Source organism: Canis lupus, chromosome 16 (genome assembly GCF_003254725.2).
Source record: "Canis lupus dingo isolate Sandy chromosome 16, ASM325472v2, whole genome shotgun sequence".
Taxonomy (NCBI): Eukaryota; Metazoa; Chordata; class Mammalia; order Carnivora; family Canidae; genus Canis; species Canis lupus.
In genome coordinates, this window is record NC_064258.1 from 23195595 (window position 1) to 23207737 (window position 12143).

General features: G+C 51.0%; 1 protein-coding gene across 30 annotated transcripts in view; it reads right to left on the reverse strand.

Annotated features, from left to right (window-relative positions):
• Positions 1-3544: 3544 nt before the first annotated feature.
• Positions 3545-12143, reverse strand: part of CSGALNACT1 (chondroitin sulfate N-acetylgalactosaminyltransferase 1) — a 327223-nt gene continuing 318624 nt past the window's right edge. For all 30 annotated transcript variants that reach the window (XM_049094800.1, XM_035700129.2, XM_049094809.1 and 27 more), the window contains 2 exons: positions 7270-7351; positions 3545-5459 (listed from right to left, as the gene is read on the reverse strand). In XM_049094800.1, coding sequence (XP_048950757.1) covers positions 5176-5459; positions 7270-7351 — 366 coding nt within the window. In that variant the 3' untranslated portion in view covers positions 3545-5175. The remainder of the gene's footprint in view (positions 5460-7269; positions 7352-12143) is intronic.

The window sequence follows — 12143 nt, forward strand, 5'->3', positions numbered from 1 at the left end:
TGAGGCTAACGACCGGAGAAGGAACCAGTAGTTAATACGTTTTTTCCTTCAGCCTCTCTGAATGTAATGTGAGGGTTTTGCTGTTTGTTCTCCCCTTGTATTTATTTTTCCTCTTTTTTTTTTTTTTGGAATATTTATTTATTTTTTTATTGGTGTTCAATTTGCCAACATATAGCATAACACCCAGTGCTCATCCCGTCAAGTGCCCGCCTCAGTGCCCACCACCCAGTCACCCCCACCCCTGCCCACCTTCCTTTCTACCACCCCTTGTTCCTTTCCCAGAGTTAGGAGTCTCTCATGTTCTTTCTCCCTTTCTGATATTTCCCACTTATTTTTTCTCCTTTCCCCTTTATTCCCTTTCACTATTTTTTATATTCCCCAAATGAATGAGACCATATAATGTTTGTCCTTCTCCGATTCACTCAGCTGTTTTAAAAGGGTTTCACATCCTAGCAGGCTGGGTGATCATTATTGTTGTTCTTCAGACACTGGGCGGGGGTGAGGAGTCAGAAATGGGGAGGGGAGTCAGAAATGGGGAGTTAACAGCCAAGCAGGAGGGAACAGCGAGCTGAAGTCCTGCCCCCCAGGTTGATGAAGAGGAAATCCAGTTCACTGGGTATAGCCTGTAGCCGGAGGCCGTCTGTACAGTCGACCACCAGACATTTGGGGAGTCTTGGGCAGAGGTTGCTGAAGGGGCCTGGCCCTGCCTGAGCCTCTGGGTGATGGGGTGACAGGCAGAGAGCGCCCAGGGGCGGTGCCTGCTTCTCTCCCCAGGTCATGATCTGTGCTCTCCCCTGGAAGAGCAGACAAGGCCGAAAAGGCCAAGAGACCCTGGGGAGGACCCTCCAAAGGGCGAGCTCAAAGGATCAGTGTCACAGAGACATTGAGAAAGGCACCTCTGCTGAGAGAACATGTTCTGTGTGTAGAAGGAACCACCGCCCAGCGTCCCCACCCCGGGCTGGCAGGCTCCCCATAGCTTTTGGCAGTAAGAGCAAAGCCCTGGTGGGGTCATGCCAGGAGAAACAGCTTTGAATTCAAATATAAAGCCAATCAGAATATGGATCACACAAAGCTGCCAGTTATTTGATGGGTGTTGGGAGTAAAACACACCCACCCTTGAAGGGACCCCCCTGAGGACAGGACCCCTGATGAGCAAGTCTCAGATCCAGGTCAGGCCTTTTTTCAGAAGGTGAGGATTTAACCTGTGCTCCCCTCCCATTCACGGCAGCCTTTATATCCACAGAGTGCATGTTGGGGGCATGCAGGGGGCAAAAAGGGCATGCAGAGGGCATGTGGGGGCATGCAGGGTGGTATATGGAGGGCATACAGAGGGCATATGGGGGGCATATGGCGGGTATGGGGGGAATACGGGGGTATACAGAGGGCATGCGGGAGGCATACGGGGGACAATGGAGGGCATATGAGGGGCACATGGAAGGCATACAGAAGGCATATGGGGGGTATGAGGGGGGCATACAGGGTCATACAGGGGCATGTGGGGGGCAATGCTGGGGGGCATATGGGGTCATACAGAGGGCTACTTCCAAGGCTTCAGAGCCCCCACCCTCACAGAAGGCCTGCAGCCAGGACGGGGAAGCTCTGTGCATTCCGTGTGTTCCTGGGCCTCTGTGTTGTTCTCACTCATTGTCAGGGGATTCTGAGGTGTGCTGAAGAGCAGAACATGGTGGGAAACTGAGGCAGCAGAGAACAGACTCTGGACTTGCTGGAGGCCGAAGCTCCCTCTTCCCCCCACCCCCACCCTGACCTTGTAGCCCTCTGCAGCTGGAGGCAGGATGTGGTGTGAAGGTGTGACCCCGAGCAGGTTCCTCACGGTTCCCGCACCTGGAAAATGGTACTGCCTGCTTGAGGAGGTGGTCTTCTGTGCGGGAGGTGCCTGGCTCTACAACCAACCTCAAAAACCTCTAATGCTCTTCGACTGCCTGGGGCTCATCAATGCAGTCGTGATGACCAGCTGCGAGGGGGAGGGGGTGGTGGGGCAGGAGAGCAGGGGAGTCCTGCTAGGTAGCCTCCGCCAACTGTTTCCACAGTGTAAATACTCCCACCTTGGTCCACTTCAAGCTACTGACCTGCCATTACTGAGTGAGATGGGGGAAGAGGTGGGTCAGCTCACCACGGCTCAGAGGGGACCCAGGTCTGCATGGACGCCCCCGCTCCAGGGAGATGGCTGGGCTAGTTCTTGGGTGACCCAGATACCATGAGAACAGAGGGAAGATGCAGACAGCGCATCACACAGGCCCAAGACTCAGCACTTCCTTCGTCTAGAAGTTCTCATGGGACTGGGTCCTCTAAGCCAGAGGTCCTCACTCCTTTCCTTTGCTGTCTGGGGTTAAATTCCTAGTCCCCTAACTGTAATGTCGCAGCAGGGCCTTCACCAATCCTTCTGTATACAGGACAGGGTAGGTCCTGCTAAGGCCTGGATGTTTGCAACCCCCCCCCGCCCCCCGCCCCAGCCAAATTCAGATGTTGAAGCCCTACTGTGATAGTATTTGGAAGTGAGGCCCTTAGGAGGTACTTAGCCCTCTGCCGGGTCTCTGTCCTGCGTGGATCCAGTGAGATGGGTCCTCACCAGACAACGGATCTGCCCGCCCCTCAATCCCAGAATTCTCGGCGTTTGTGACCTAATCATCCCCTTGCTGGTTAGGCCACTCATCCAGGGACGTTTGTACAGCAGCCCAAACTAAAACAGACCCCCCTCTTACATGTGCTTTAAGAGGACTCCTACTTGTTAATAAAACTGCTATACCTAAGTTCTAAAAAGAGAGAAATAGGTCAATATTATGCTGTTTCCTTTCTTCTTCATCTACCTCAGCAATTCTTAACCAACTGTTGAAACTCAATTCCTAATCACTGCCTCAGGCATCAGTGATATGCAACCGACAGCAGCACAAATGGCTGGTTGGCCCCCAGAGTGCAGCCTGGGATTACACCGTCCGCAGGACACCCAGACCTGCCTAATCACAAGGTCGCAGCATTGCTGCCGGCCTGCTGGAAGTGCATCCTCCTGACACCTGGAGAATATGGGCAGGACTGTGCAGGGCAGTCCCGCGGAGCCCCCAGAACTGCTAGAGAGAGGCCAGAGATGCCCTGAATCTCCAGTATCCCAACTGTATGTGAAAATATGAAACCCAGTCAGAAAAGGACCTTAGAAATCATTTCTCAATTTCTTCTAAAAAAAGACAAGTGAAATAATATTAACAGCCAGGTTTTCCCTTGTGGTTCTCTCCTTCTAGACCAGTGGTCCTCAAAAGGGGCAGGTAGGGGGGTGCTTTTGTGCCCTCCAGAAGACATGTGGCAATGACTGCAGACATATTGATTGTCAATGTAGGTGAGAGATGCTCCTTGGATCTAGCAGGTGAAGGCCAGGGATGCTGCTAAATACCCTACAGTACACAGGGCAGCCCTGGCAACTATGAGGGATCTAGCCCATGGGGTCTGTTGCACCAGGGTTCAGAAATCCTGGTCTCTCCACATTAAAAAAGTTTTCCCAAAACTAAAGAAATGGCATTCTTATTCCAAGAAGAAATTATATCCACAAATCATATTTTATTAGCTGTCCAATGTTACCTTCCATTCATGTCCTGTGTTTTAATTAAATTTTACGAACTACCAGTACAAATCAATACAATGCATTTTTTTTTTTTTTTTTTTTTTTACACACCAACAGCTTGAATGTTCTGGAAGCTTTTAAACAATGAGTTGACTGTGGGCAAACAGAAGGCAAGGAATCACAGATAATTAGCTCATGCATCTGGTGCTGGCTAATAAATAAATAATTTTCACATGAATGTAGAAATCACTCAATGTTAACTGTATTTTTAAAAAATAGTTGGAAACTGTAATAAAATGCCATTTTCAGAAGCATCTTGGCAGCTAAGTAGAACTGTTTAATTTAAAAAATATTTACTTTCCCGTAGATTGGGGTGGGTGAACATGTAGCAAAATCTCCCATCCCACTTGACTCTGGCAGATGGAGTGATCTTTCACAAAATACATTTTTCTGCATTTCTTTTCATAAAAGCCAGCAGCCAGGAAGAGCACCCTGCTTTGAAAAAAGATAGTTTGGTTCACACAGTATACTTTGGTTTATTTAAACAGGTAAGAACGTGGTCCCCAGTTCTCCTGAGGAGAAAATGTGTTTTCTGACTTTTGAATAAATCAAGATATTACCAGTCTGAATGAGGCTTTCTGTTAAGGGAAAACGTATATCTTTCTTTCCATCCAATGTTCAGTTGCTCCTCTTGGGAAATACTCTTCAGATAAAGTATCTCTAAGTCTCGATGTATCAGTAGCCCCATGCCACGACTTCCACCTGACATTCAGGGTCTGACAGGATCAGCATTTGGCATGTCCTTGGATATGGGGCTCAATCTGAACTAAAGTTTCTCACAATACAAGTATTTTCTTAAAGTATATAAAAATGTATGCTAACTTGTGCTATCTTAGTAAGGCTTGCAAATTGGTAATTAAATAAGCAGAATATAACTCATAAGCAAAAAAAAGGCATTTTTAAATAAAATTAAGAAACGAGGATGGTTAAAACTATAATAAAAAAAGATGAGCAGATTATTTTTGGTTAATCTTGGATGGAAATGACACAATAGTTTCTCTTTTTCTCTTTTTGAGTCCATTTGGTTTTGCTTAATATACTCACAAGGATCGCCAGGAGTGTATCTCCGAAGCTCACAAGGTCTCCTGATATGTCAGCATTTCCAGGCACGACAGCCCTACCCACGCAGTCATCACTCATAGGGGAGACATGTGCTTGCCTTTCATTTGAAAGAACTCCTTATAAAAAAAACTTTTTATAATTTGTGAATGTTTCAACGGGCACAAAAGATAATAGCTCTCACTCTGCTGTAAACACAAAACCTCCACGCAGTTAGGCTTGTAACCTCACAATCATCCTGCCTTTGTCAGACTCTGCACGGGATGCATTTGGGCTGCTCCTGCAGGCCAAGTGGGAGATTTTAATTCCTGTTGCGTTGAGCCAAATAGGCAGAGAGAAATCAGAGGCTCTCTCCCATCTCTTTTACTAATCAGTTGAACTTTTTTTTTTCTTTCCCTTGAGGGAAATCTTTTCTTTGTCACAGCCACATGTTCAGTGATCACAAAGGGAAAAAAGTACAAAACCTCCCTGGATCTATCCCTGGGAGTTCAGGTTTTTTTGCTACTCGTCTTCTGTTTGCGAAGGTGGGCCTCTATCTCGTGCCTGAAGACCAGCATCCCCAGCTGCCCGTGGGACGCCTCGTTCATGGCCTTGGACTGCATGCACATCTTGTACTGCTCGGGGGCCAGTTCGTCCACGCAGTGCTTCTCGTGCCACAGGTGGAAGAGCCCCCGCACAGGTGTACGCACCACAATCAGATTGCTGTGGAGATACTTGCGGTACAGGTGCACGTCCTCCCCGCCCCAGCCTCTGATGTCCAAGTCAAAGCCACCTGTGGGAGAGAGGACACCGCTGAGTCATGCTGCTCGGCCGCCTCCGACCTCTGTGCCCTTCCTGCCCCACACAGACATGGCCCTCATTGCGTGGTGCGGCAGTGTTTTAGGGGGCATGTGTCACTGCCCCTCTGAAATCTGCGGGTGTCCGTCTGCAAGGGAGAATTCAGACACCCCAAAGGGAAGGTTTCGCAGCGGCGGCCAGCACCCACTCCTGGATGCCACGAGGTCACAGACAGGCCTCCTGGCACCGCCTGCCTCCTAGGGCTGCCGGAACTGCCACGCAGTGGCCTGAGCCCCACAGTGGGCCCTGCTGCCGCCTTGCCAGCTTGAACCCTCCAAGACTTAAATGTAACTTTGACGAAAAGTGGTGAAGTTCCCCCAAATGCCTGTCATCACTGGTCCCACATGGCCCCCAGGCCACCCTCCTCTGCTCCAGGCCGCCCATCACCACCAGGCCGGGAGGGGGACCCATGCACAGGCCACCTGAGCCTGCCCATGGTTGGGCTCTGCACACAAGTGGCTGGTGGCCCCCGATGGCCGGCGGGCAGACAACAGAGTCAGGGGTCAGGAACGTGAGTCTCAGTTCGGCCAGGTCACCTCTCTTGAGCCACGGTTCCTTATCCTGGTGTGAACTAGACCTCATGCCCGAGCGAGCAGTCACGGAAGGGGAAGTGCTTGCTTCGTTGTAATGGGTTTCTTATCGGTATCATTACAGCTTGTTAAAGAGACGGTGCAAAAGTTAGATGCTTACAGATAAATACAAGATGCTAAGGGATGACTGGGGTCCAGACGTGACCCAGAGACTCTGAGGTGACAGCAATGGCTCATGGAGGGAGCCCACCATTCCCACATGTGTCAGCTGCCATGATGCCCCATCCTTAGGAAAATCCAGTTTATTCTAAATTCAAGTCTGATAAACATACATCATCACAAATGGATCTGTCCGTGCACACAGAGCACGGGAACACAGGGTTTCTCGAAACGGAAACCTGCTTTAAAAAGGAAGATGGGGCGGGGTGGTGGCAGTGTCCATGATCTGGGAGCCGGAGCTTCTTGACCCCATGCCAGCAGCCACCCTGAGCCTGAGCCCAGGACCAAAGCCTCTGGTGTGCAGAGTCACAATGTCACTCTGTCTCAAGGCACATGAGCAGGTGCCACTCTGAGGGACAGGAAGTGCTCTCATCCCACAGCCCCCACCTGCCGTGCTGTCCCCATGTCCTTTGGCCTCAACTGTGACCTAAGGGCCTTTCCTCTGGGCATTCTGGGAACGTGTGTGCATGGACAGTGACTATACGCTCAGCCGGAGCCTGAAGTAGCATCTGGAATTTTTGAAGGTTCAGCAGAGAGAAATTTGGATCTTTTCTGGTATGTGATTTTCCCAAATCTCCCACGTTGCCCTTATGTTTCTCAGTGGATCCTGCTACTGTGGAGGCCCAGAATGTTCTGCCTGGGAGGGACCAGAGCCAGAACTAGGTCAGAAGGAGGCTCGGGAGCGGGGTGGTGGCGGCCGGGGGAGCAGTTTGAAGTCATCTGTCTGTAGCAGCTGCCTTGCCCTCAGTCTGTGTGCCACATTTGGGGTGACTGGGAGGGTCTAGTGGAGATTAGAGGGGCTCAAGGTCACACACGCCCCAGCCTCCTCCTGGTCCAGACCCCAAGTCCACGACAAGAGCAACAGCCCTCTCTTGGGAAGTGGGTACACCCAGCATCGTGGGAACCCGCCCGGGGCCCTCCTGCCTACTCTGGGCTTCGGGCCTCGGCCTCCAGGTGGCAGCAGAGGTGCAGACGTGCTGCTCGGCGCCGTCTTACCTATATTGATGAAGTCCGAACGGTACTGACAGGTCATCCCAAAGCCAAAGTCTCGCCAAAATCCAGTTTCCTTCTTTATGACCTGCGGGGAAAACATGGTCATTCGGTCATTCAGGAGGGGTGGACAGAGGGGACCGTGATGGAGAGATGTCACAGAGCGGCGCCAGCGGTGCGAAGTGGGGAGCCCAGCGACAGCCCTGCGCGGGAAACGCTGGGCCCCAGGCCTTTCCGACAGCCAGGAACACCCTGAATGCAGCAGCTCCGAGATGGGCCCTGTGGTCCTTGGCACCTCTGCTTGGAAGGTTCCTAGGGTGTCGGCATGAACACACACACTCATGCTCACACTCACACTCAAAAACAAACCAGGAGAGCAAGCTTTTGAGCGGCACCATGGAAAAGCCACCTACGTGTCTGGCTCAGCAGCAGTACCAGAGAGAACAGGAGGCCTCGGCCCCTCACACAGGCCGGGTGGGAGCCAGCCAGGGCTTGGGAGGGAGGAAAGGCAAAGAGAACAGCCGGGGAGTCAGCTGCCCTGGCACAGGGGCACACATAGGACTCCCTTGGGAAATGCAAAGAAAACCTGAGAAGGCAGTGTGTTACTTGGGCTCTGCGACCTCTTGCTCCCTGAGGTAAAGGGCATCAGGAGTCCAGGTTCTGAAGAAAGGCTCTGTCCATTCATCTCTAAACTATTTTAAAACCAAACTGCTCCCAAGAGCATCTGTGGTGGTGCCAAGCTGCAGGGCTGCCAGGAGGCCATCCAAGCAGGGACGGTCTTCAGAGAGCGAGGCCGGGGCCTGCACAGCCTGTTACTCTGCAAAGAAATTTCCAATGCATTTGCTAAAGCAGCAAGACCTTTCCAAACTTTCCTTTAGTTTTTTGGCGGAGCTAATTCTGGGACTCATTCTGAGACTGTAATAGTTCTTTTTCACGATTCATTCTTGGGGTTAACATCGGTGCTTAGTGCAGAAAATCCCCTCCTGAGGGATGGGGAAGTGGGAGGGGGCCACAGCAGGTCCCCACCCACCAGGACTTTTCCATTTTCTGCCTGTGAGGTTTGGCTCCCTTTGCTCACTGCTCATCACAGACTGTGTAGCAGGGGAGGAGCACCAGCGTCTCCTCCCAACTTGCCCATGGACTGACTTTTCTGCTTCTGTCAGATCCCTCAATTCTTTGAGCCTCTACTTCCTTTCCTTTAAATGAGGTGGTTGAGGGGCGCCTGGGTGCCTCAGTCCGTTAAGCATCTGACTCCTGATTTCGGCTCAGGTCACGATCTTGGGGTCGTGGGATTGAGCCCCCTGCATGGGGCTCTGTGCTGGGCATAGAGCCTGCTTGAGATTCTTCTCCTTCTCCCCCTGCCCCTCCCCCCAAATAAAAATAAAAAATTAAGGGGTGCCTTGATGGCCCAGTTGGTTAAGCATTTGCCTCAGTTCAGGTCATGATCCCAGGGCCCAGGGATGGAGCCCAACAAGCAATCAGCTCCCTGCTCAGGAGGGAGTCTGCTTCTCCCTCTCCCTCTGCCCTTCCCCCACTCATGCTCTCTGTCACTCTCTTTCTCAAATAAAAGCAATCAGTCAATCAACCAATCAATCAGGAGGTTGAACTAACCCTCCGCTAAGGTCTCTCCCAGCTCCCATCTATCCTCACTGCTCTTCCACGTTCCCGAAGCTTCTTCTCTCTACCACAGCCTCAACTGTCTTCCATAAATGGCTCGTGGCAGAGCTGTGAAATTAAAAATTCTTTTGCTTTGTAATCCATGAAACCATCTCCTCTTCACGACCACTCGCACCGAGTGAATACATACGCGTCAGGGTTTGGGGAAGGAAAATGAGGACCAAGAGAGATTTTGTCAGTGAGTCCCAGCAGATGTGTTCCAATTCCTCCTCAGAACAAAGGCCTGTTATACAATATCTCCCAAGTGACAAGGTAATTTCATTAGTATCAACTGGAAAGATTTTGCAGGGAAGGAAAGCTTGGGAAAATCTCCATTGAGTCATTTTTTAAAAAGAGTTTCTGGGGATCCCTGGGTGGTGCAGCGGTTTGGCGCCTGCCTTTGGCCCAGGGCGCGATCCTGGAGACCCGGGATCGAATCCCACGTCGGGCTCCCGGTGCATGGAGCCTGCTTCTCCCTCTGCCTGTGTCTCTGCCTCTCTCTCTCTCACTGTGTGACTATCATAAATAAATAAATAAATAAATAAAAAATTAAAAAGAGTTTCTGTTTCATAGCAGGTACACACGGTTTCTGTTGCAGCTAATGGCTTAATATCCTTTCTGCTGGTCAGGATGAAGACCAGTCCTCTAAGCTTCTGGATAAACATGGAGTTAAGAGAAGTGCCAGTATCCCAACTTCAAGCATCTGGCTGAGGTCTGTATGGAATCTAAAAGAGGAAGGCCAGGGCTTGGGAAGAAAGACAAGAGGGGTGGCAAGAGGTGGTCGCCCCGCACCCAGGCTGTGGATGCAGCACCCAGCAAGGCTGGACAAGGTCAAGAGTGACCCTCACCTGGGACCAGCGGGACAGACACAAACTGATTTACCAGCTGGGGAATGCACTATATAAAAACTTCCTAACTGGTTGGCAAGCCTAAGAAAGCCACTATCTGAAATGCTCCTTGAAATTTAGCCATTGGTGGAAACCAATCTGATGGCACCCACAGCATATAACATCAGGGCAAGCCCGAGTTCACTCCTGACAGGCTTTACCCCCCACAGCTGTGTCACGTCACTGGCATCGTGCCCTCAACGAGTAGCCGAGCTGGGAGTGAGCGCTCTCAAATGTTTATCAGATCACAGCATGTTCCAATTTAAAACCCTGAAGGGGCTTTTATTGCATTCTCACTAATACAATTAGAATAAACCCAGAGAAAACCTCTGCCCTGTGAAGGTCCTACGTGACCAAAGCCCCGCCTGCCTCGTCCAGCTCACATCCCCTCACACAGTCTCCTTCTGTCCTGCCCCTTGGACACACCAGGCTGGCAGGTCTCTGAGGCTAGACACTTGCAGACCCCTTTCCTGGGTCACCTTTTCTTTGCTCACCAGTGGGCTCTGGTCCAACATCACTTGTTTAGAGCAGTCATCCCGGCCTCGTCAGCCAGGGTCGGCAGCCTGTACCTCCGTCACCACCATGTCACTCTCTATACTGTCACCTGCTTTATTCTCTCCATAACACAGCTTTCTGAAATTATCTGGTTGATGCATTTGTTTCCTCTCTTTTCTGTGTTCACCAACCACCACTGGTGAACATAAGCCCAGGGCCTTGGTCTGGTTGATTGCCTCCAGATCACTGTCAAGTACACATCAGGTACTCAATAAATGCTTCTCCAAGAGAGGATGAGGAGCAGTCTTAGGGCAGAGAGGGCTTCATGCCAGTGGAAACAGACATGGATCACATAAGGAGTTCTTGGGTGAGTCATGAGGGCCCAGGGATTTTGGTGGGAAAATTCAGAATCATGTGGCTTTGGACAAACGGACAAAAATGTTTTTGCCTTCCTGGGCTCTAAGCAGAGGGCTCTGCTGCTTAGAGCCTCCGCCCCAGGCACAAGAAGCTCCACTGCTCTATTCAAGCTTTGAAAAGATAAATATACACCAACAATGTTTACTACCACAGAGGAGGAAGAAACTCAGATAAAGATCATAAGTCAAAAGAAAAACATCTCCTTCTTTCCTGAATTTCACCGATCTGTTTTCAAGTGCTATCCTGACTCAACACAAGGTCTTTTGAGGACTAGCCTCCTCTCAAGTCTCTGCAGCCCCCTTCCCTCTCCACCTTAGATCTCAGCAGAGCACTGCAGGGCAGGAGCATAGCACAGCACAGAAGGACGGCTGTCAAGCCTGCTCTCCCACAGGAAGTTTCCAGACCCACACCTCTGTGGGTGATGCATGTGACGGGGCTGATTATTTTCTATTGGGACCAAAACACAAAGCACAGACCAGAGTCTCTCCCCAGAGATGTGGGAAGACGGCCACCCTGCAGCTGCAGGGGGACCCAGGAAGGCAGTCAGTGCCTGTCGGTTTAATGGTGCCGATGGTTTAATGGTGCAATCTGGGCCCTGAAATAAAATAAATAACAAATATTCGAGCAGAGTATTACCTCTAAATCAAAGAGAGCCTCCCAAGAGCCAAGGCTGTGTTTGCCCAGGCTCACACTCACGAGAAACACCTGTGGTATGTGGCCCTGCAGTCGGCAGGCCCCGCGCTCAGAGGCTTTCCTCCTGGGTTTAATGCTCTCGAAATGCTTAATAATTCCTGCACTGGGGCCCTGCACTTCCACTCTGTACTGGGCCACATGAATTATGCAGCCAGTCCTGCCTGCAAGCAGCAGCCACCCCGAGCTTCAGGCCTTCAGTGGCTGGGGTGGGTGCCCCCGACCCTGCATGATACTTCCCTTACCTGGGCACTGGGGGAGTCTGGATGGGGGTGCAGAGGTGGAACGACTGAGCCCGGACCAACACCAGGATTGCTATAACCGTTTCTATGTCTTGAGAAATAAAATACCGTGGAGGCACAGCTTTCATAGAATTGGTCTAAGAATGGACTTGAATGCCACCTCCTCCAAGATCCCTGTTAACCCACATTTTCCCACAAGGCCTCTTTTAATGGTATCTGCTTAAAAGAATAAGGTATCTTCTGGAGGGTATCATGCTGGGGGAGAACTGTCCAGGCTTCCTCATGTAGGACTCTATAGCCACGGCTGGATTCCACTCTCCTGGAAGCACTCCAAGGCCTAAGAACACGTGGCTGCCACGCAGCATCGGCCTTGGTCCCGTCTTCATCACACAGGGCCACCTTTGCTTCCCAGTGTCTCACTCAGCAATCCCAGCAAGTGACCTACGCCTCAGTGCAGCAAGTTTTGTCTGTGGAACGAGCAGTCGTGCCCCTG